Source organism: Stenella coeruleoalba, assembly GCF_951394435.1.
Source record: "Stenella coeruleoalba genome assembly, chromosome: 8".
In the NCBI taxonomy this organism is placed as follows: domain Eukaryota; kingdom Metazoa; phylum Chordata; class Mammalia; order Artiodactyla; family Delphinidae; genus Stenella; species Stenella coeruleoalba.
In genome coordinates this window covers 45,782,538-45,808,596 of record NC_137154.1, presented here as the reverse complement: position 1 = coordinate 45,808,596, position 26,059 = coordinate 45,782,538, and the positions used below count along the sequence as shown (strand labels likewise).

The window sequence follows — 26,059 nt, the reverse complement described above, 5'->3', positions numbered from 1 at the left end:
CTCCGCGGCATGTGGGATCTTCCTGGACCAGGGCACGAAGCTGTGTCCCCTGCATCAGTAGGCGGACTCTCAACCGCTGCGCCACCAGGGAAGCCCCCTACTGTAATATTAATGGCCTAAAAAGTGACATAGTAGTGGTCTTTGTGGGCTCATCGGTCTAAAAATATAAATACGCTTTTTCACTCTGCACAGCCCCTAGGTGATCAGAACTGCTTCCAAAGCCCCTTTTTTTGTTGATTCATTGTTATTCTTTCAATAAATTCGTTGAGTATTTTGAATGTCAAACATATGAGGAACTGGGTATACAGTAAAGTCCTTATTCTCAGTGGAGCTTAAAGTCTAATAGGAGAGGCAGACATAAAACCAGCTACAAATATAATAATTACAAATATGTAATAAGTATTATGAAGTAAAAATACCTTGGAGCTTATGAGAGTAATAGGGAGCCCTGCTTAGCCCTAGTGTGATCAGTGAGGAAATGCTTCTCTAAGGAAATGTTTAAACTGAGACCCAAAGAATGTGAAGCTGTGGACCAGTTAACTCTGGTGGAGCACTGGAGAGAAGTGTTGTAGGTAGAAAGTCACAGCATGTACAAAGACTCTGCAATGGGGTAATGTGTATTGTTGAAAGGACCTAAAGAAAGCTGCTAAGGTGGGGCAGTGGGGGGTGAAAAGGTTTCTTTATTATTTATTTATTTATGGCTGCCTTGGGTCTTCCTTGTTGTGCGAGGGCTTCTCATTGCATTGGCTTCTCTTGTTGTGGAGCACAGGCTCTAGGCGTGCGGGCTTCAGTAGTTGTGTCTCGTGGGCTCTATAGCACAGGCTCAGTAGTTGTGGTGCATGGGCTTAGTTGCTACATGGCATGTGGGATCTTCCTGAACCCGGGCTCGAACCCGTGTCCCCTGCATTGGCAGGTGGATTCTTAACCACTGCACCACCAGGGAAGCCCCGAGAAGGTTTCTTTAAATGAGGCTGAAGATATAGGCAGGAGCAAGATAACACAGGGCCTTTTAGGCTTTAGGAGATAGAGTAGAAAATTGTTAAAAGGTTTGGTTAAAGGGGATTAGTTTACAATTTTAAAGATTATTGGCTGCTAAATAGAGAATGGGCAGATGGCTACATCAAGAGAGATGATAGTCACTTGGACTATGTTGGTGATAATGGGAATGGAGAAAGTGGATATAATAATTATACAAGCATTTTGTATGTAGAATTGATAGGGCCTGATATATTGTATTGGGGTAAAAAGGAGGGAAGTATTAAAGATGACGTTCAGTTTTCAGACATGAATAACTGTGAGGATGGTGATGACAAGGGTTGGGAGAGGTGGTACAAGGAAGTAGAGTCACAGCTTTTAGGGGAAAAAAATGATTTGAACATAGTAAGTCTGAGAATCCTATGAGACAGTGAAGGTAGGGATGTTAAATAGGTCTGTTAGAGTGTCCTGGACTGGAAATGACATATTTGAATAATAGATAGTATTTAAAGACAGGAGTTGGATGAAATCAGCTAGGGAGCAGAAAAGATGGCCTGTGACTGAGTTCTTGCACCATGTTCTAGCATTTGTACATAGAATGAGAAGCAAGCAAAGGAGCCTGAGAAGATACCAGGAAGAGTGGTGTATGAACTATGTAGGTGGAAGGGTGTTTCATGAAAGTGATAATGGTTAACTGTGTTCAGATCTATTTGGAGTACTGGAAAGGGTAAATTCCTCCCTTTCATCTAACTGCTCCTGTCCAGGTCTTAAATTTAAGCATTACTTCTGGGTTAGGAAGTTCTACTTTTGATTCTTCCATAGTGTTTTCTGTTTCTTCCATTATACTTTATGGCAGTTACCTGTTTGTCTTGTTTTCCTTCACTGTTAAGTTTCCATGAGGTCATGGAGACTCATTCATTGTCTCGTTCAACCTTGTATTTTCAGCTCCTAGCATAGTGTTTTGCACCAAGAACACCTAAATAAATAATTTTTGGAGTGACTGAATGAGCAAAGTATCACTCTGGGTCTAATGTGAAAGACATTTTTTTATATCCAAAGGGAAATTTTTCTGTTTCTAAGAATGTGTTTGTAGAATGCATGAGAGAGTAGCATTGACATATATACACTACCAAATGTAAAATGGATGGCTAGTGGGAAGCTGCTGAGTAGCACAGGGAGATCAACTCGATGCTTTGTGATGACCTAGAGGGATGGGATAGGGAGGGTGGGAGGGAGGCTTAAGAGGGATGAGGGGATATGGGGATATATGTATACATATAGCTGATTCACTTTGTTGTACAACAGAAACTAATACAACATTGTAAAGCATTTATACTGCAATAAAGATATGAAAAAAAAAGTCTGTAAGGAAGAAACTAAAATAAAAATCACTAGTGTCCATGCGAACACATGCAGAAAAATACTAAAACTTGGGCTGGAAGGAGGAGATAACATTATAGGAAATGGTTATATTGGGGGAGAGGGAATGAGAGCACATATGAGAAGAGATTTCAGTTCTTTATTAATAAATCAAAATCAAATATGGCAAATTTAGGAATTATTAAATAACTTTTATACTGTTAATGAAAGTAACCCAGGATCATAGCATAAAATTTGGATAATAGAAAATAACATATACAATAGTTCCTCTATAATCTTACCATCCCAGATACAACTTATTAGCATTTTTGGTGTATTTCCTTGTGTTTTGTATATGTTGCATTGTATATTCATGTAAATATATTTGCTAAATTATCGTATAGTTTGTATCCTACTTTTATTGTATGTTCAAAGCTCTTCATTTAAATTTCCTATTGAAATATGCATATAGAAAAGTGATCGTGAGGATACAGTTGATTAGTTTTCACAAACTGGACACACTTTTATAAAACAGACGTGTTAAGAAATAAAACGTCGGGCTTCCCTGGTGGCGCAGTGGTTAAGAATCTGCCTGCCAACACAGGGGACATGGTGAGTTCAAGCCCTGGTCTGGGAAGATCCCACATGCCTCGGAGCAACTAAGCCTGTGCGCCACATCTACTGAGCCTATGCTCTAGAGCCCGTGCTCCGCAACAAGAGAAGCCACTGCAATGAGAAACCCACGCACCGCAACGCAGAGTAGCCCCTGCTTGCCACAACTAGAGAAAGCCCGCGCGCAGCAACAAAGACCCAACGCAGCGCCCCCCCTCAAAATAATAATTAAATAAATAAATGATTTTTTTTAAAAAAGAAAGAAACGTTATTAGCACCTTGGAAACCGCCCCTCAGGCTGTTAATTTTTACTTGTTTAATTTTTGTCTAGCCACTTCATAGAATGTCTCTGGAGAAATTATTACTGAATTGAGGAAATAGGTATCACAAAAGACACTGTTTTTGAGCTGCTGCCACCAGTGTAGGTCAGAAGTGCAATGGTACACAGGCAAATGCAAACATACAAAAGTTTTAGGAGTTAGGTTACTGAATTTTTTGAGTTCCTTATATGTGAGTGATAGGAAATAAGGCTGGAATCAACTTGTGGAGGAGAGCCTTTTGTGCCAGCCAAGCAGTGAAATAGAGTACTGAGAATATTTATTTGCAGAAATTTAAAATGTATTTTTTTATTTGTAGGCACACAAGTCTCTGAATTTTGTTTCAACACTGCTTCAGATTACTATGTCGGAACAACTGGATTTACCTGTGAGACAGGCAGGCAAGTTTCCTGAATTATTTTCTTGGATATATGTAAATAATATCATTTCAGAGGTTCATAGTTGAGTAGCAGAAGTATCCTGGGAAGGCCCTTCAGTGATTTTCTTCACTGAAAATTGGTTTGCTCCCTTGTGTTTACTACAAACTGCCACAAGTGCCTTGATATCTGGTGACAGAGTTTAAAGGAATGTGATATTTCACTGAATTAAAAAAGAAGCTGGAAGGAGAAATTGATGGGGTTTATTGAAAGAGTCTCCATATTCCCTGTTTTCTTCCATGATGGATGATTCTAAGATACAAACCTCCAGCTGTTTGCTTTTACTATTTTATTTTAACCATTTAAAAGGTACTGTTTCTTAGTTCCAGTTTCAACAAAATATTGAGTAATTCCCTCAGTATCAGAGTCTATGAAAATGTGGCATACTGCTCCTGATATCATCTGTTAGTCTGCAGAATAATGGAATTGACCTCTTTAATGCTTGTTGTTTAATTTATTTGCAGATGTATTTCTTATAGGAAATATAAAGTGCCAATAACCTTACTATTCTAGAAAAACCAGTTATATTCTGGGGTTATTTCTTGCTGTTCTTTTTCCCTACACCAGTTTTATTAAAAGAATTTTTTTTGCTTACGATATTTAATGTATAGTAAGCACATTCCTTTTCTCTACATAGTGTTTATCTTAAAAGTTATGTTTTAATGGCTAAATAATTTACAATAATGTGCCATATGCAGTGAACCATTTCTCAGTTGTTGGAATTTAATCTCAGGTCTGTTTGATTAACAATTATATTCCCAGTGCCTAAGGTATTGCCTGACACAGTGCAGGTACTCAGTAAATGAATGAATCAATGTAAGTTGTTTATGATTTTTTTAAATTGGTATATAAGTAGCACAAAAATGGGACATTTTTTGTGCCTATAAAATACAGTAATTTTGCTGAACCCTGGTCAGCAGTAAATCTTTAAAAAATTTTTCTAGTTAAATAGGAAAAGGTCGCTTCGTTTATTGTAACTGTCAGTTCTTTTTTACTAATGAAGTTAACATTTTCCCATTTAGTTATTTTTTTAGATAAGAATCTTTGCCTTTAAATCTCAAAATTTTACTAAGATGTTGAAAGCATTTGGCATTTAGGAGGGACCTTAACACATTAGAAACTTGATTATGTGTATTAGCAAAATTAAATTCTAGAAAGTTGTTTATTAGTATGTACAAAACCAGAAGCAACCAAACTATGAAATTGGTCCTAATTTTCAAAATATAATCATTACTTTAAAATTTATTACATCCTTGTAATAATTGAATGATATTTTGTAGTACATGGTATATGATGGTTTTATCTGCTAGACTTTGAAAGATGCATTCATTCTGTCTTTGTAGTAGAACTCAAGCATTCTGGATGGAGTAGACTGTGAATCACGAGGTTCTTTCAGTGCAGTTCTCACCTGTTTATGTGTTTTGTTCAAGCAAACACTTTTAAAAATACTGAATCAAAAGTGTACAAATAAGTATATATATTCACTTCCTTTGTGCATTTTGTTGGAAAGAAGTACTCAGAGGCTATATCTGGAAGACATAGGGGCTATATCAAGTCTTAATTTTTATCTTTGTTCTGTTTTGGAACTAAAGAATAAAATAGTATTAATCTGAAATATGTCAGTCCCACATGCTGAATCAGTGTTCTTGACTGTAGATGTAGGTTATCTTAAAGCTTTTGTTGAAGGATATTTTAATATGTAGTTGTAATGTTTTTTGAAATGCTGTAAGATGGGGTATTATTTTAATTTCCAAGATAAACCAAAGTAGAATATAAAAATCATATTTGTATCAGTTATCCTTGTTTGAATAGGTACAAGACTCCAGGTAAGTGTTAATTACTAATCAGAGAAGAATCAGTGTTTTGCAGAATTTAGAAATTAATTTTGAATAATTTCCCTTTCCTATACATTCTGTACATTTGTGTTCGAGGATTCTCTTTCTCTCTCATTTGGGTGGAGGGGTCAGGATAAAAAGCATTATTACCAAGTAGTTCAGTTAGAGTTAACTAGCAATGTGCAGGCTAGCAGTATGATAACTGACAGAAGGAGCTAGCAATGTGCAAGGCGGCAGTATGATAACTGACAGAAGGTAGTAGTCTGTAATTTTTGAACATAGCAAATTCTCCCATAAAATAACACAAATTTGAATTGGTATGATTGTGGTGTATGATTGAAATACTTAAATTTATTGACTGAGAATCTTTATATACTGTAATTTTTCTATGATTAAAAATAACAACCTGTGTGTGTGTTAGTCACTTTGAGCTGCTCTAACAGAATACCATAGACTGGATGGCTTATAAACAACAAATTTATTTATCACAGTTCTGGAGGCTGAGAAGTCCAGAATTAAGGCACTGGCAGATTTGGTCTCCGAGGACCTACTTTCTGGTTCATAGACCCTCGCATGGTAGAAGAGGAAGAAGCTCTCTAGGGTCTCTTATAAGGGCATTAATCCCATTCGTGAGGGCAGAGCCCTCATTAGCTGATCACCCTATTAAAGCCCTCATCCCCTCATCACATTGGGGGTTAGGGTTTCTGGTTAGGGGGTTAGGGTTATACATTCAGTCTGTATGACAGAGTTATTAATTATAGAAACTTGGTATATGTGTGTGGTTTTGTTTTTAGAGGCTTCATTTAGAAAGCAGATTTGGTAAAACAGCTTTCCTACAGAAAACAGGGATGAAAAGTGTTGTGTATAAATGTGTTGTAAAAACAATTTTGTTTGTAGTTTGCAGAGTTCTCTTAGACTGTATGTTTAATAATAACTTTGTGGGTGATTACTGTAGCTGAGCATTAAACTTGTGTTTTATCAACTTTTAAAATTATAGAGTATAGTATTTTGATTTTAAAAGGTTAGCTTTTCTAGCAATGTTTGGTCTGACAGAAATAAATTGAGGTGTAGACACAGGGATATTTACAGTGCTTTCACTTTCTTTTGTCAAATTGATCTATATTTTAGGTGTTATCTATTTGAAAAATATGATAACACAGTATTGGCCTGATCGGGAAACGGCACCAGGGGATATATCCCCTTATACTATTCCAGAAGAAGATCGACATTGTATTCGAGAAAATATTGTAGAAGCCATTATCCACTCTCCTGAGCTCATCAGGTATGTATATGTTTTAAACTTAACCTTTGTTGCAGATATATAATTTGCGGGCTTTGGAGGGATGCAGAAGAGGGGATCTTTTCAGAACATAAAAATCTGTCATTTTTTGTGGCACAAAACTTAACAAATGCAGTTACAGGGGAATTCTTTTTTGTTTTATTTTCTTGCTACAGTTTATATTTATTAAAAACCAAAACTTCATGTAAAACTTGTGAAACATACTATGATCAGATGAAAGAGGGTATAGAAAGTTATAGAATACTGTCATATACTTTATATTGTATAGTCTTTTGATATTTGAAAGCTCATTGTGTATGATTTTGTAGAATTTTTTTTTAACATCTTTATTGGAGTATAATTGCTTTACAGTGGTGTGTTAGTTTCTGCTTTATGACAAAGTCAATCAGCTATATGTATACATATATCCCCATATCTCCTCCCTCTTGCGTCTCCCTCCCACCCTCCCTATCCCACCCCTCTAGGTGGTCAGAAAGCACCAAGCTGATCTCCCTGTGCTATGCGACTGCTTCCCACTAGCTTACATTTGGTAGTATATATAAGTCCATGCCACTCTCTCACTTTGTCCCAGCTTACCCTTCCCTCTCCCTGTGTCCTCAAGTCCATTCTCTATATCTGCGTCTTTGTTACTGTCCTGACCCTTGATTTTGTAGATTTTTTTTTTTTTTTTTTTTTGCGATACGCGGGCCTCTCACTGTGTGGCCTCTCCCATTGCGGAGCACAGGCTCTGGACGCACAGGCTCAGCGGCCATGGCTCACGGGCCCAGCCGCTCCGCGGCATGTGGGATCTTCCCAGACCGGGGCACGAACCCGTGTCCCCTGCATCAGCAGGCGGACTCTCAACCACTGCGCCACCAGGGAAGCCCGATTTTGTAGAATTTTTAATGAGAATAGTTGATGTTCTAAATGAAACCTGTCAGCTGATGATGGGGATGAAAAATAAAAATAAAATCACTTGCATTTGTAACATTGTTGGGTTTCTTTTGAGTCAGTAGTAACAGTTTTTGCTTAGTGACTTACTTATTTTTGTCTAAACAGCCTTTTTCTTTATATGAGTTAACAAAACTTGAGGTAGCATTTCTTCCTCCTTATTGTTTATTTTTGACTTTTAGGGTACAGCTTACTACATGCATTCATCATATCATTAAGCATGATTATCCGAGTCGCTGGACTGCCATTGTGGACAAAATTGGCTTTTACCTTCAGTCTGATAACAGTGCATGTTGGCTAGGAATTCTTCTTTGCCTCTATCAGCTTGTGAAAAATTATGAGTAAGTATCTCTCTCAATTCCTGTAGAGTTTTGAGAAGTAGAAAAGGCTTGGGAAATTTAAGCTAATTGGTTTGAACATCTTGAAATTTCATTTGGTATATATACTAAAGTTAGTGAATTACATGTTGATTTTAATTGTGTCTTCCTTTTGAAATAGCATTCTTGTTTTAATTCTGCAGTCTCTTCTGTTGATTCAACTATGAAACTCTTTGTGCCCTTTTTTCTTAATCATGATCTGTTTCCCTGTTCAAAACCCAAGTTATCCCTAACTTCTCAATATAGGCTCCTCAATTTGTGGTGATAAAAGGCCTAAAGATAAGATTTTAAGATGTGAAGGGGGTCAAAGTACATTGATCATTAGAGCTCTTTATTCTGCCTTTCTTTGAATTTTTATCTTAATTTGGGTTCTTGTGAAGTTTCAAGAACCTACCTCTAATTTTTTAAGAAGAATATGTTGGAATTTCATATGATCATTTTTAATCATTGTGTTTGAGGGATTCATAGTCATCTGCTTCAGTGTTGGCATACTTGAGCAAATTATAGTTCATGTAAGTAATTGGTATCAGTAAGAAAGATTTAGGGATCATTTTAGACCTGGGCTTAAGGATCAGAAAAAAATCTAACCTTGGAAGTTGAGGTATAGCACTAAAAGTAGTAAGCCAATGTTGCAGAGATTTTCTTTTAAGTGTGTGGTGAAAGTAATGAAATTGGTAGGCACTTGAAAGTTTTGATATTAGCAAATTATGAGGAAGGAACACTTACACCATGATGGTGGCTTTATTTCCAGCCCTAACAGCTACACAGATGCCATTGTGAGCCCTCTAATTCTGGGACTTGTAGTTAGCCTCCAATACCCTTTTTGGGTCCCAACTCAAAGTAGCTGATGAACTGCTGCTTTTGTTCTGAGCAGGAGAGAAATAAACCATTTACAGCATTGGTACTGGTGTTTTCTTGTGTTCCCACCAGCTACCCATCTTCCTGCTAAGGAATGTTCCAGCTGTTGCTCCAACCTCTGTCAGAGTGCCAGTTGTAGTTCTGGTAAGTGAGTGACTAAACTGAGAGAGAATAACAGTAATAAGCTGTCATTGTCATGGAGGAGGTTTGTCTCTCCTGTCCTTAATCTTAGCAGGAGAGAGTATGACAGGGATTTTTAAAATGGGAGACATAGGCTGCTACAGTGTTGGAATTACAGTTCATTTTCAGCTAGTGTTCGATTGTGGAGCACAGCGTGTTCACAAGGGATCTGTGTGGACTGAAGCAGTTCTAAGAAAATTCATGGAGAAATTGGAAGTTGTGATGGCCTTCAGGAGCATAGATCCTCAGGAAATGCTTGTCAGGTGAAGGAGCATAGAAGGAACATTTGAAGAGGAATGCATCTCACACCACATGGAATAGTATGAGCAAAGAAAGAAAGGTACAGAGGTGGAAATGTGACACTGTCTTTAGTGGGTAGTGAGGAGACCACTAAACGGTATGGATAACTTCTGTTGAAATCGGGGATCATTTTGTCTTCTTTTTTTTTTTTGGTGGTAGAGGGGGATCATTTTGAATTGGTAAATTGGGACTGTGTTAAAAGAGGGTTTTGAATGCCATGATGGGGGATTTGTATGTGATCTTTTACATGATGAACCGTTGACTTTTTTTTAACAGAACAGTGATGGGCTAGTATTTGAGGATTCCTGTGAGTATGGTTCACCAGTTTGACACACTGCAGCCTTGTGGTAGTAGACTTTTATTGGTGGGAGGAGGTGAGCTCCACATCCTACTCCTCCACCATCTTGATCACTCCCTAGGCTTTTATTAGTGTCACATTTTCACGCTTTCAGGAACTTTCAGGTCGTATGAAATAATATTTGTTTCCTTGCGTAAATTACTTTCATACCCATTAGTTTGGATATGGTACCACCCAACTTCCAGTCCACTACTTAGTGTAGAGAAGGAGGTAGGAGAGAACAATATCTAACATGGAATGGGTATTCAAGCCCTCTTAATGTGGGTGATCACCTGGGTTGGATAATGGAGAGAGGTGCATAATATAATATAGTCCTCACCTTTATTGTTAAAAGATAATACTGTCAGTAATTAATAGAGTTTGTCTAATCAGATTGGAGAGTGCAAATGGCTTCCTTTTGTAAATTGTTATTGCTTTATTGACTCAAAGAAATGTACAGGTAACCTTTTAAAATGTATGCTAAGTGTAATTTCTCAGCACATTAAATAATATTTAGAAGTCTGTCAGTTAATTGTTTAATAATCTCAGTCATTATTAGCGTGACCATTTCTCTTGGTGTTTTTTATTCTTGGCAATTTACTTTGCTTCTCATTTCTCCCAGTAGGAAAAAACAATCCAGTCTTTTAAGAGTGTCTACCTTTTAAAACTGTGCTAAGATACTCCATTCTTAGATACATTTTCTCCCTTCAAAAAGGCTACCGGTAGATAAAACTGGAGTCTGGTAGGGAAAATCAATTATTTAAAAATTAAAAAAAAAAAAAGCCAACAGACTTTTTAACAGTTCTGTTAAAATGCTAAGGAATCTATATGGGGGAATGTCTCAATTAGCTATTCTTCACTCGTATCCTTGGAGCAAAATGTGATTCAGAATTTAGGATTTTTCAGATTTTAGGAAGGTAACAAGGTTCACATAATACACTCCTATGTACCAGTACCCAGGGATCAAACATTATTATTATATCTGATATAAAATATGTGAATATTCACTCCAGATGGGATAAATAGAGATCATAAATAGCCTGTTGAGGTCAGGTTTTGTTGCCAAAAGGTTACCAAAGAACTTCTGATTTATAGTGCTTTTAGAAATAGAATATTTTCTGCTTTATAGATGCCACTTCTGCCTTAATGCACTTTGTATGTAAATTACTTAAGGATGGTTATATGTAATCAATTTTATATTGATCAGCTGCTAATGTTTAAAAGCCAAATTGTTGTAGCTCCTTAGTTGTATCAGTATTCACAGTTACAGATGGCATAGTGAGGTGGTTAAAGGGCAGATCCTGAATCTGCTGAGGTTCATACCTAGATGTCTGTACTGGGAAAGATACTTAAATTCTCTGTCCCTCAGTTTCCTCAACTATAGAAGTGAGAATACTAATGGGGCCTTGAAGATTATTTACCTCATAATAAATGCTCAGTAAATTTTAGATACTATTATTTGAGGTTTTTTTCAAGTTGCTTTTTGCCTGTGGTTTGATTCCATAGTAGGTTTTTCTTCTTTCTAGGAATATAAAATTGCTTAGAAAGTATTTGCTTATATTTGTATGAACAGACAAGTAGTTTAAATTTATATTTCATTATATAAGATATAAATATATATATAATAGATATGTGTATATATATATATATTTATCTACCTACCTATCTATATGTATATATATAATTGTGAATAAATTCTCACAGAATTAGTTTGTATTCCTACCCAAAGGTATAAGAAACCAGAGGAACGGAGTCCATTGGTAGCAGCAATGCAACATTTCCTGCCAGTTCTAAAGGACCGTTTTATCCAGCTTCTTTCTGATCAGTCTGATCAATCTGTCCTCATCCAGAAACAGATTTTCAAGATCTTCTATGCTCTTGTTCAGGTAATTTTATAAAGTAGTTTTTATATGTAAAGTCAGTCTATCATTTGCCACCTTAAACAATGATAAAGAATGTCAGCATCTGAATAATAATTTCACTTGAAAATCTACATTAAGTGGATAAATTGCTAGTCAAATATAAATTGCCAAAATTACAAATACATTAAAGTCTAACCAAGCATACTTTGCCAAATACACAAATAGCTCTAATAAATCTTAATTTATAAGTGGGCAATCTTAAGTTCTCTTAAACCATCTAATACTATTTACAAAATTAGTAAAATTTTCTTATGTCTTTCACCTTAAGAATTCACAAGTCTGAAAATCAGTTTACTGGATTAGAGTTTACATCTAACGTATGCTCTGTTATGCCAAATATGCATAGATTGTCGCAGTAATTACAAAACCTATTCCTAAGCTTGATAGAAAAATACTAATACTGTGGGCTTGACTGGCACACTGTAATGGGCCTTATTATCTTTGTATATTGTTCTAAATCTTCCTGGGATAAAAGATCTCACTAAAGAAATGGTTGTGTCTATAGTCTCAGTGGACTATAATTACTTATGAAACAGAGTTTTTGATTTGGATTAAAATTCTGGCTCTTTTTGTGCCACATAGCCAAAGAAAGATTCATCTCATCCACCAGGACCTTTGGTTCAATTCATGCCATTACTTATTTTTTTTTTAAATCTCTTTTAAATAGACCTGTGACTTTATTTCCACTAAGATTATTATAACTGACTCACTCCATTGTTTGGTTGGATTTTTCATGCCCTTGCTAGATCTTTAAAGATAATCTAATATCTTTTTAATGGCTGCTTCTTATATAATTTTTTAAAAAATGATTTGGATAGACAATGTACTGTTTTTTAATTGTTTTTCCCTCTAACTGGTAGGATCATAACTTCTAGATTATAAAAATAAGTTCTTTTTATAAATTACTCTAGGGCATAGGACCCAACTAATTTTTTGAGACTAGCATACCTTGAAATCAAAATATAGTACTGTCTCATTTGTGAAAATAGAGGTCCTAAAATCCTAAATAGGATATTGATGTTGTGAGCCTATTAAGTGATGTGATTTATCCCAGGAACACAGGAATGGATCAAGAGTAAAAAACCAGTTTTTGTGATTAACTTTTATATTACACGAAAAGAGAGACCTGTAAACAATCTTTAAGGATGCCAGATAAAGTATTTGATAAAATTTAATAACCATTTCTGCTTTAAAACAAAACAAAACAAAAATACTTAAGAATCCTGGAATAGAAATTTCCTTACCTTGATAAAAAATGTTCACTAGAGGGCTTCCCTGGTGGCGTAGGGATTGAGAGTCCGCCTGCCGATGGCAGGGGACATGAGTTTGTGCCCCAGTCCGGGAGGATCCCACATGCTGCAGAGCGGCTAGGCCCGAGAGCCACGGCCACTGAACCTGCATGTCCGGAGCCTGTGCTCTGGAACGGGAGAGGCCACAACAGTGAGAGGCCCGCGTACCGCAAAAAAAAAAAAAAAAATGTTCACTAGAAATCACAATAAATATACCTCATGGTGAAAATCAGATACATTCCCAGTAATTTGGGAATAAGACAAGGATGCCCACTATCGGTGCCACAGTTCACCATTGTACATAACTAACCAAATCAGCCAGATGAGAAATTTGCCTATGTACTGAAAAAGGAAATGTGGACTGAATGAAGTACTTTTTGTAGGTTTTGTGAAGAGTAAAAGGAAGTTGGATTTTCTTTTGTAAGGATTTTAAAATATTGATTCTTGATTTTAATTTAGTATACACTACCACTGGAGCTGATAAACCAACAGAACCTGACAGAATGGATAGAAATTTTAAAGACTGTTGTGAACAGGGATGTACCTAATGTAAGTCTCTGTGTATTTCTTATATCACTAAGCTTAAATATTTAGTTACCTTTTGAGAATTTTAACTGATATTTCCTAAAACATTCTTTGTGAATTTATATTATTTGTGAGGCAGATTTTTCTAGATAGAGACACCATTTCATTTGTTTACATATGTGAATATATTAAGTGAAAAATTGTAAAGGGTTATTTTGTATATTATTAAGTGCTTGTATTATATCTTTGTTTATTCCATCCTAATTCTGTTTCTTCAGCTTTTAATTGAGTTCATAACATATGTCACCTGACATAGTTAGAAATTTTTTTTCTTGTAGTGAGAACTTTTAAGATCTATTCTCTTAGCAACCTTCAGATAAACAATATAGTATTTTTAACTATAGACACCGTGTTTACATTACATCCCCAGGACTTACTTATCTTACAACGGGAAGTTTGTACCTTTTCACCATCTTCTAAAACTTAACTGTGGTAGTCATTTCACAGTATATACATATGTCAAATCATTATGTTTATACATTAAACTAATAACAATATCAATTATTTCTCAAAAAGGAACAAAGAGCCTATAGCTGGATTTTAGGCTAATAATTTGTTAGACATGCATGAACAGGGGTAGAACTTGATTTACAAGTTGGTCAAACTTTGTAGTTAGTTATATTACTTGCTTTTTAAATAACAACTTCATAGAGCTATAACTCAAATACCGTAAAATTTACAATTTTAAAGTGTACAATTCAGCGGTTTCCAGTAGTACATACAGAGTTGTCCAACTATGTTATTTTTTTACATATAATAACGATTTTTAAAATAACCACAATTTTTCTTTATTATCTAGTTTTCTAGAGAGGTAGGAAATTTACAATGCCTGAATCCCTAGTGTGTTTTAAGTACTTTTATATACTTTGCTTATTTAATCCTCAAAATAATTCCTTCTGAATTTATTTTAAACAGAGACATGGAAGGGTTATGTAATTTATCCAACATAATTTTATTAGTGAAATAAGTGAGACCAGCCTCCTGTTTTGTAGTTTATTGTTCAAATTTTTATTTTAAAAAAATGCAGAAGAAATAAATAGGACGTTTCTTGCGTTCCATGGGAAACTAGTTTGATGTGTTATTTTCTGTACACATTTAATAGGTATAAAATACAGCTTTAAGAGTTTTCATACTTACATTCTGCACCTTTTTTGGTATAATTTGTAATCATAAACATGCACATATAAGTAAACAGTTCAGTGGGTTATGAGAGTCATATTCACCAGAGTAACCATCACCTAGAATGTTGGCTGGTGGCTGGGTCTGGTCATCCCTACCATCACCATTCTCATTTCTAGCACCATAGATTAACTTCACCTATTCTAAAATCTAATAAAAAGGTAATTTTTTGTATCTACCTTCTTTTGCTTAATATTATGATATATTCATGTTGTGCTATGGTAGTTTGTTCTTTTTTATTGACAAGTAGTACCCCATTGTATGAATGTACTACAGTTTATTTATTTACAAGTTGATGGACATCTGGGTGGTTTTAAGATTTTAAGATTACAAATAAGGCTGCTATGAATGTATATGTTTAACTTTATAAATAACTCCCAAAGTGGTTGTACCACCGCTCTCACTGGCAGTGTATGGGAGTTTTGGTTGTTCCACAGTCTCATTTCTCTGTCTTAACTTAAAAATATGTCATGGATGTCTTAGGTCAATATATAATGAACCAATTCATTCTCTTAATGGATGTTGCATAATTAAACATCCCCTTGTTAATGAATGTTTAGTTCTTGGCAGTTTTTTTCTGTTACAAATGGTTTTGTAAATGAACATTCTCATACATACATATTTATGTATGTATACTAATATTTTTGAAACTGGATTTCTAAAATGAAATTTTTCATGCCCTTTTGATTTGAACTATACTAGTTTAAGCTACTTGCCATGACTTTGATTTATATTATTTGGATCTTGACTAAAATGTTTGAGTTTAAACTTTTATAAGACTTTGAGAAAGCATGTCCTTTGTAACTAAGTAGTGAAGTGAAGTGCCTCTTATATTTAAATAAGGGTTAATACTTTTCCTGTTCTAGCCTTTTATTATGAAAGGCCATCATTGGAGGAGGATTCATGTTTTTGTGAGTCTGTTCTGAACTCACACTATTCCTTTTAGATTGTATTGTCTATCATTAAATAAATGTCTCTTTAAAGGAAACACTTCAAGTTGAAGAAGATGATAGACCTGAGTTACCATGGTGGAAATGTAAGAAGTGGGCTTTACATATCTTAGCAAGGCTTTTTGAAAGGTACGCATTTCTCAATATATGATCATTTGAGTTTATTTTTTTCAAGAATTTGTTTTTTTTTTTTATAAGTGCTGATATAAAGCATTATGAAGACATGATGGGCATTTGAATGTTCTTTTAGATATGGAAGCCCTGGCAATGTTTCCAAGGAGTATAATGAATTTGCTGAAGTATTTCTGAAGGCATTTGCTGTTGGTGTCCAACAGGTAAGTCTAAGATAATTTTTCCAAGTAGAAACATGACACTATTATGTTAATTTGTCTTGCTTATTTCTAGTTTCTTTGGCATTCAAAGATTGCATGTAGCAGTCTTTAACATTTTGAACACTGTAGTAGTTCTCAAATGTTATGGTCTCAGGACCTCCTTACACTCTTAAATTATTGAGAACATCGACAAGCTTCCATTTATGGGGGTTATACCTTGTGATATGTACTGTATTAAAAATTGAAACTAAATTTAATGGTATTAAGTTATTAAAAAATAACAAACCTATTACATATTAACAGAATACATGTTTTTGTTAAAAATAATTGTTTTCCAAAATGAAAAATTTTTAGCAGGAGGAAATGGCATTGTTACACATTTTTACGACTTTCATGTCTGCCTTAATAAAAGGCAGCTGTATACCCGTCTACCTCTGTATTCATTCTGTTTCAATTTGTTTTAATGGAAGTAAATAAAGATAATTTGGTCTCAAAGATAAGAAGTTGGAAAAGGAAAGACTTTTAATATACTTTTCATATAATTGGGGAAATTTTTGATATCACACCAACATTTGACAATGGTATTTTCTTAAAGGTTAATTGTAATTTAGAGTTTGAAACTGTAACAATAAACATTTCATCTTCTGTTATATTAACATCCATTGCACTTTGAATGGGTCTTTTATCCATATATGATTTTATAACATACTGCCCTGGTCATTGGAAAATATTGACTTATTGAGTCTATGCCGATTTTCTAAATGTTTATAGATTTCCTTATGTAGTTTTAAAAAATTACAGTCATTAATATCACCATTGATCTCATAACTGTCTTTAAATATTGGAAAGCTGTCAGGTGGATCTAAGTAGTGGATGTAAGATTTTGAGAATTCTAGTTTTGCTTGAAAGCTCAAATTTTAACACCAGTAACATATTGTCAGTTTCCTTGGAGAGGCTCATTTTGTTCATTTTTGAGAAAAAAATCTGCCACACACAAAAGTCTAAATAATCATAATTTGTCTATCAGTTTTTCTTTCATGCTTATGATAATATTTGGTGGGAAAAGCTACTATTTCAGCTTTTCTTCCAACCATCGTACTTTGGTATGTAGCAGAAGTGCTATATGTATACTTCCCATTTATTAATATTTATATTTCTGGTTCACTAAGGACATTCCTAAGGAAAGTTTATTCTGCGATTATGTGGCTGTAAAGAATATGATGACTGCTAGTACACTTTAGTGCCACTCCTTTGATTCATGTTAGGAACCAGAAGTTTTACCATCACTGCTTTTGTACCATCGATGCAAATGTCAACACAGTAAAAAGGTCACATAATGTTTTAGCATTATTATGAAAATAGTTTTGACCTGTCAGACCTTCTGAGAGGTCTGTGGACCATATTTTGACAACTGCTATTCTCAAGTATCAAGTTGAATTAGAACTCTTGGCAGACGTTAAATAAGTAGGTGAATGGTTTGGGTAGGATTTGCCTAGAAGCTGATTTTAACAATATAGTGCTGTCTCAGAATATTGTGGTATGTTCCACAAGTAGCATATGGTTTTCTCTTCTTTTTATACTTAATCAGAAACTAGTCCTTTGACACACAGTGTTACTTCAGTTTGTTTATTTTAAATACTTTGGGAATAAATATGGTTCTCCAATACATAATTTAAAAAATTACTTTCTTTTAAAAAGAATATGGTGGTTATTTTATGATAATGACCTGGGTAAGAAGTGTCAGATGTTTTTGCTAGCTTGTAAGTGGTTAAACTTTCTATTTAAACTTTATTTTTTGATCAAAATTTTTTTTTCAAAGGTTTTATTGAAAGTGTTGTATCAGTACAAGGAGAAGCAATATATGGCTCCTCGAGTTTTACAACAGACATTAAATTATATTAATCAAGGAGTTTCTCATGCTCTCACCTGGAAGAATCTGAAGCCTCATATACAAGTAATAATTTTCTATCTGAACTATTTTTCTAGAAAATGTAATAGAAATAACATTAATTACCAAAAGGTTGAAAAAGTGCATTTTTTTTTGTTGACCTATGTTACTTAGTCTAGTTCTGGTAATTGTACATTAGGAAAATGATGCAACATCCTGACAAACTTTATAAAAGGTATATTGTGGATATTCAGATTATTTTTTAATCTGAAACTGTTATCTTAAAATTTGCTTTTAAGTTCTTACTGTTGGATCATGATTATAGTTTAACATGATTAGCTAACATCATGTAATTTGGAATAGGCAAAGGACTATTTCACCAAATTACTTTTGAGGCTAATTTGCTTATGTACTATTTCCAATGTAATTTATTTGCTTTATTTAGAACTGTAGGGTTTGATGGACTAAAATTTCATATTGCATTTTCTCGGAATACTTAATTGCTACCTATGTACACATGTCTTACAATGACTCGTTGCACAGAGGGTAAGAATATGTACGTTGATAGTCGATCTGAGAATGCATTAAATGCTTTACTGAAGTTTGATGTTAAGCTTTAAAACACAAACTGGAGAGTTACTTTTGTTTTAGCACTTAACGGAAATTTGAAAGTTTAAATTTGAAGACCGACTTATCTTAACTTTTAAATTGCAGGGCATTATCCAAGATGTTATTTTTCCATTGATGTGCTATACAGATGCTGATGAGGAACTTTGGCAAGAAGACCCCTATGAATATATACGCATGAAGTTTGGTAACGAATTTTCACTTTTTTAGAAACAAAGTATGTCGGTAGTTAAATTTGTATATAGTAAACTTTGAATATTAAGGCCTCACCTTAGGAACTGAAAAGCCTTCTGTTGTTTTAATGCAATTTATTCATTGTTTAGACTTTCAGGAAGCTATTCATTAGTTTTGGCATTTGAGAATGATAATCTTCATTTCTAGCAGAAACAAATACAGTAGTGTTAGTAGTTATGATTATTGGATATGCTTCTGGCACATGCCAGATCTGTTAGAAATTCAAGGTTACAGCTTAAACACTAAGTGTCTAAACTATACTTTTGGATTCGACGTCAGTCATCGTGTTTGGAAATGGAGACGACGCATACTGGAAGCTAGAGTCTCTGCATGGGACTAAAGAATTGTAATTTGGCTGATGTTGAGTATTAGTCCTTCTTTGTACCAAAATCTTATGTACTTTCAGTCATTTGTACTGTTGTGACCGCATTGTGAAAATTCTCACAGTAGTGGGGTTTTGTATGAAAGAAAATAATCATTGGGAGAAGTTGATGGATTAAGACTTAATTTGTACAGGAAAGAAAAGGAATTAGGCTTTTGCAAAGTTATATGGGGATCTGGGTTTGTTTTCATGCTTGTTTTCTGTGAAGATTTAGCAAAAATTTAAGGTCCTTTTTTGTTGTTACAGAGCATCATTTGTAAATTATGTGAAAATGTTTGTTGAAAAAATTGAAATTACTATTTTCTGTATTAATTTTAAATTTATTCTCTAGATGTGTTTGAGGATTTCATCTCTCCTACCACTGCTGCCCAGACACTTTTGTTTACAGCTTGTAGTAAGAGGAAAGAGGTAGGTTATTTAATATGTGGATAACTTTTGCTTTAATACTTAAAATATGTTCAGATATACACTTGGTTTTTTTTTTTAATTTATTTTATTGAGTGTAGTTGGTTTACAGTGGTAATTTCTGCTGTACAGCATAGTGATTCAGTTACACATATACATACATTCTTTTTCATATTCTTTTCCACTATAATTTATCACAGGATATTGAATAGATTTCCCTGTGCTATACAGTAGGACCTTGTTGTTTATTCATTCTGTATATAATAGTTTGCATCTGCTAATCCCGAACATTTAGTTTTTAATGGTAGCCATATAGGTCATTTTGTTGTCAATGTTTTAAAAGGGTTGTTTGGATATCCAGTAAAGCATACTTTTCTCTTTTAATCTAGGTACTACAAAAGACTATGGGATTTTGCTACCAGATTCTTACAGAACCAAATGCTGATCCTCGAAAAAAAGATGGAGCCCTACATATGATTGGCTCTTTAGCTGAAATACTTCTGAAGGTACTTGTGTGTGTGTGTGTGTGTGTGTGTGTGTGTGTGTGTGTGTGCGCGCGCGCGCGTGCATGCATGCATGCGTGCACAAGCACAGTTAGTTTGTTTTAATGACAGCAGTTGAGATAAAACAGAATTGAGGTACAATTCACATACCATATGGTTTGCCCATTTAAAGTGTACAGTTCAGTGGTTTTTCGTATATTCAAGGAGCTGTGCAATCGTCAACTCTAATTCCAAAGCATTTTCATCATCCCCAAAAGAAACCCTTTTATCAATCACTCCCCATTTTCTCCCAAATCTCCCAGCCCTAGCCCTAATCTACTTTTTGTCTCCTCTGTGGATTTGTGTATTCTGGGCATTTCATATAAATGGAATGATAAAACATGTGGTCCTTTCTGAGTGGCTTCTTTGACTTATCATATTTTCTGAGTTCATCCATGTTACAGCATGTGTCAGTCTTCATTCTTTTTTTATTGCCAGATAATATTCCATTGTATTGATACGCTGCATTTTATTTATCCATTCATCAGTAAGTGGACATTTGTTTCTACTTTTGGGTTATTATTAACAATGGAGCTATGAACATTTCTGTACACATTTTTTTGTGGACATACATTTTCATTTCTCTTGGGTAATACATACCTAGGAGTCAAATTGCTGGTCATATTTTGAGAAACTGCTAGACTGTTTTCCAAAGTGGCTGTACCATTTTATATATTCATTAGCAGTGTGTGAGGGTTCCAGTTTCTATGTCCTCATCAACACTTCTTATTATCTGTCTTTTTAAATTACAGCCATTCCAGTTGGTGTCAAATGGTACTCTCATTGTGGTTTACATTTCCCTAATAGCTAATGATGTTGGGAATCTTTTTATATGCTTATTGTCCACTGTATATCTTCTTTGGAGAAATTTCTATTCAAATTTTTTGTCGATTTTTATATTGGGTTTTTTGTCTTTTTATTGTTGAATTGTTAGAGTTCTTTATATATTCTAAATACTAGAAACTTTTCATATATAGTTGACCTTTCAACAACACAGGTTTGAACTGTTTTTGGGTCCACTTAACACGTGGATTTTTTTCCAACAATAAATACTACAGAACTACATGATCTGCAGTTGATTGAATCTGCAGATGCGGAATCACAGATATGCAGGTCAAATTGCAAATTAAATGCAGATTTTCAACTGCGCAGAGTGTCAGCACCCCAACCCCCTCGTTATTCAAAGATCAACTGTTTGTGGTTTGCAAGTATTTTCTGCCATTCTGTGGATTATCTTTTTACTTTCTTGCTGATGTCCTTTGAAGTACACATGTAATTTGATTTTGAAATAATGTCCTCTATACTTTTTTGCTGTTGCTTGAGCTGAAGGTAATTCTTTTTGCATATGAGTTATCTTCTTTTCATGTTGCAAGACAATTGTAAAGTAGTCTTTTTTTCTACTCAGAAAATTGATCTTTAAGGAAGTTTGTAAGCTTGAATATATCCGTTCACAGCCTAGGAACATCATGCTTTTGTGGCACACATTTTCTGGTAAAGAATGGCTGGCTGGATTAGATGTATGTTTAGAAACCTCACCTTAATTGTACACATTTCGTCTGACTTCATAAGATCTGAAATTTGTTTTCACTTTAAAGTTAATAAATAACTATTTCAAAGTGTAAGTAAATATTTAGACAACAGTTCATCCTACTCCCAGAAACCTTGCTGCATATGATGCTCCACTGAATTCATCACCATTAACTTGTGGGTATATTTTGTGTATCTTTCAGCTTTTCTATATCTGTCCACCCATTCTTCTCTTCGTTTATAAAGGGTAAATTACGTGGTTATTTGTTGTGTCTGGGAATCTTGAGTGAGTTCTCACATTCAGGTTTTTGTTTTAACTTTATATTTTTAAATTTTATACTTAGAGAAAATTTGCAAAAATAGTTCCCATTACTCTTCACCCAACTTTTTCTAATGTTAACATATTAGATAGCCATGCCGCAATTCTCAAAACCAGGAAATTAATATTGATATGATACTATTAACTAATCTACAGACCCCTTTCACATATGATAAGATTTCCCACTAATGTCCTTTGTTGTTTGGTCCCTGATCCAGTCCAGAATCCCACGTTGCATTTAGTTATCATGTCTCGTTAGTCACTTTCGTTTTTTAAAGTGTTGTCAATTTTTAATGTTGATCCTAATATGCAATTCAAGGAACTCTTCTTAAAAACTTGTTACCATTTAGAAAAGACCCTATTTTAAGATTTACAGGAGTATCTTTAGATATCCAGATTATTACTCTGAGAGCAGGCTATTTCTCAATCTATGTTGTATTGTTCATTTAGAACCTTTCCAGAGAGGTTCTTTCACTATAATAGTTTTATATTAACGTTTTATAGTTATATTAATATAACTTTATATAAATAGTTTTGTAACAAAAAACGTTTAATAAGCTAAGGAATAAAATTAACCACTCTTCCCATTACTTAAACACCATTGATGTTAAGATTTGGCATAATTGCTTTCTAAACAAATGATGTAAAAGGACTAAAAAAATGTACCCAGTGATTTTTGATAGTAACGTTCGAGAATAAGAAAATGGATGTGGATCTTGTGGTTCAAAATTCCAGAATAAATGTATGTTTTGACATCAGTAGTCATTTTTAAAACTTGTGTATCTATTTGGCATTTGAGATGATTGTATTTGGAACTTTATTTTTACAGAAAAAGATCTACAAAGATCAGATGGAATATATGTTGCAGAATCATGTATTCCCTCTCTTCAGCAGTGAACTAGGCTACATGAGAGCGAGGGTATGTTTTAAAGCTGTATTGATTTATACATTTATGTCTTGTAATGAATAACTGCTTGTGTGGACTTTTATATGGAAACTTTTAAATGTTCACTTTAAAGCCATGTTTTATTCTAGACTTTCGTATAAGTCTTTAAATGGCTGCTCATAATGTGTGCATAGTTTTCATCTGTGTCTGATAGCAGTGTCTGTCTGTGTTTTGCATTCAGGTCTTGCTATCCACACAAACATCATGTAGCCAAAGAGTAAGTTGGGATCATAGTACTGGTCGAGTGTTGTGTCTTTGGACATATCTACCACTGGCCAGCCTCCAAATTCCCACACATAGCACTTTGACACTAGAGATATTGTCACATGGTGGAATTTAATGTAAGATACCTATAGTAACTCACTGCATTTTTTTTAAAAAAAGGCTTGCTGGGTCCTTCACTATTTTTGTGAAGTGAAGTTCAAAAGTGACCAGAACCTGCAAACAGCCCTAGAGCTGACACGAAGATGTCTGATTGATGATAGGGAAATGCCTGTTAAAGTGGAAGCTGCCATTGCACTTCAAGTGCTGATCAGCAATCAAGAGAAAGGTAAAGGATTTATATCTCAAAAATAGTGCAATGTGCTTACGCATAATTGTACAAGGCATAATCATAGAAACGTGATACATTGTCTTCCTTTTTATTTGAAACGATTTCTTGTTTACTCTTTGGTGTATATTGTGTCAGGTTTTAAGGCGTTTTAGCTGTTTTGGCCAAAAGTTTTTTTCTCTGTCTCTTACAGCTAAAGAATACATCACACCATTCATCAGACCTGTCATGCAGGCTCTTCTTCATATTATAAGAGAAACAGAAAATGATGATCTTACCAATGTAATTCAGAAAATGATCTGCGAGTATAGTGAAGAAGTTACTCCTATTGCAGTAGAAATGACACAACATTTGGTATGTTATCTGAACCAGTCATTTATGCATTACTTAGATTACAGTATTTTCACAGAGCTTCTGTATGTCAGGCACCATTCTAAGCCCTTGATATATATTTTAACTCATTTAATTCTCACACAATCCTATGAGGAATATTCCTATACTGAGAGAATATGTGAGGTATAAGAAGTTTAAGTAATTTGCTCAAATTAGGAGGGGTGGGTCTGGGATTCACACCTGAGCTGTATGCCTCTACAGTGCAGAGCTGTTTACTTGTACTCACATTGCATCATGACTGCCTTGTTTGTGTGGTTTCCTGGAATGCTTTGGACCAACTGAAAGATAGAGATAATCGTTATAAATAGATTTTTAAAGTGAAATTTGTGTAAATAGTTATTTCGTAGTTGACCTTTGTCTATTGTACATAGCCCTGAACTTCTGAGAATTAACAACATAAATTATTTAAGGGTAATAGAAAATATGGACATGTACCCAACAATTATCCATTCATATTCTCTATACAATGGTTTACTTGGTGCAGTTTGTATTCTTGCTAAATACTGAGGTTTGAAGAATCTAACTCTTGGTATTTGCTGTGTGTATTTTTAACAGCTGATTTTGAAGTGGGTAAAGACATTTGGATAAATGTAGTAGTGTTCATTAAAAGTATATTGCATTATAAAAAGCTGATTATTATGATTCCTCATAACTAATGACTTTGCTCAGTTGCTCAGTATTTTTCAAAATGATTGAATTCAATGGCAACAAAAACCTTGATGACTAGTATTTGGGCATTGTCAAATGTTAGCCAGTAATTTAAATAAAACTATTCATAATATTAAGCACTTTCTATGCCTTGCCCACAGTATCTATGGAGATGTCAGGAAAAAGAGGTCAAGTAATCTGTTTAAGGTGACCTAGTAAGTGGCAGAGCAGTACCATTGATTATAGAGCCCAAGCTCTTAAGTAATATTAGTTGATTTGGAAATGCTGATCGGTTGTGCTGTCCCAGTGAGAACATTTTAAAAATTAAAAGTTTTAGACAAAAACGTGTTTATACTGCTTTAATGGCAAACCTTAATTACATTCTCTTGAATGTAGGCAATGACATTTAATCAAGTAATCCAGACTGGGCCAGATGAAGAAGGAAGTGATGACAAAGCAGTTACTGCTATGGGAATCCTGAATACCATCGACACACTTCTTAGTGTAGTTGAAGATCATAAAGAAGTAAGAAAACGATCCAGTGTTGTAAAGGTTTTAGGGAATTTCAAGCCAACTGTTCTATGCTTTTTGGAGGGCTCTGACTTACCTATTCTCTGGTCATCTTCTCACATACCTTGATTTTGCTATCTATTAACTAGTACCCTTGTGTAGGTACCTGACAGATATTTTAGAAGGAATAGGAAGGAGGTATTTGTATCACCGTATCTTTACCCTCAAGGCTCTGGGTTTTGGCTCCCTCTTAGGGTTACCTTTTCAGATCCAAAATTATGGTGATTCCTAGGAAAACATATTCTTCCTGGTTTTCCTTATTAATAAAATTTTTTTTAGTTAGGGTATAATACATATAACATATACCACCTTAACTGTTTTTAGGTGTACATTTCAGTGGTATTAAGTACATTCACGTTGTGCAACCATTACCATCATCTTCCTAGTTTTCTTCTTTTACTGTTGTCTTTTGGAAAGGTAAGCGAATTGTAATCATGAATATTAAAAGTGGAATTATTTAAAACATACAGAAAAGAGTAAAAAACATAGAAAACTAACCAGTACCCCTTACCCACCACCTAAATTTATTAGATTTTTAACGTTCCATGGTATATCCTTAGACTTCCAGTAAGAAAAATTTTCAGATAATGTAATTGAAACCATTAGGGCACCACTTCTTAATCTCATTTCCCTACTTCCTTCCCATAGAAGTAAGCATTGTTCTAAATTTGGTGTTTATAATTACAATGCAGATATTTAAATCCATAAATCATGTTTTCAGATTATCTACAAACTGCCTTTTGCAACCTGAGAGTTTCAGTAAACTTTCAGATTTTTTTTGTAGATTATAATTGGAGATAGCTAGAAGCCATGAGGAATCCTAATCCTTACGGTTAACAAATCAATTGCTTACTATATTTGAAGAGTTGAAGATGTATTGAGTATATGTATTCGAAATGGATATCCTGCTTCTATATCTGATTAGTAAATTTTTGTGTGTGTGTGTGTGTGTGT

General features: G+C 34.4%; 1 protein-coding gene across 1 annotated transcript in view; it reads left to right on the top strand.

The window, feature by feature from the left end:
• Window positions 1-26,059, top strand: part of IPO7 (importin 7) — a 46,920-nt gene that overhangs the window by 10,735 nt on the left and 10,126 nt on the right. The window contains exons 2-16 of the mRNA XM_079929178.1: window positions 3,583-3,664; window positions 6,664-6,817; window positions 7,948-8,106; window positions 11,547-11,703; window positions 13,488-13,577; window positions 15,777-15,871; window positions 15,993-16,077; window positions 17,894-18,028; window positions 18,677-18,776; window positions 19,537-19,613; window positions 20,000-20,116; window positions 22,828-22,917; window positions 23,329-23,494; window positions 23,688-23,848; window positions 24,932-25,060. Coding sequence (XP_079785304.1) covers window positions 3,583-3,664; window positions 6,664-6,817; window positions 7,948-8,106; window positions 11,547-11,703; window positions 13,488-13,577; window positions 15,777-15,871; window positions 15,993-16,077; window positions 17,894-18,028; window positions 18,677-18,776; window positions 19,537-19,613; window positions 20,000-20,116; window positions 22,828-22,917; window positions 23,329-23,494; window positions 23,688-23,848; window positions 24,932-25,060 — 1,797 coding nt within the window. The remainder of the gene's footprint in view (window positions 1-3,582; window positions 3,665-6,663; window positions 6,818-7,947; window positions 8,107-11,546; window positions 11,704-13,487; window positions 13,578-15,776; window positions 15,872-15,992; window positions 16,078-17,893; window positions 18,029-18,676; window positions 18,777-19,536; window positions 19,614-19,999; window positions 20,117-22,827; window positions 22,918-23,328; window positions 23,495-23,687; window positions 23,849-24,931; window positions 25,061-26,059) is intronic.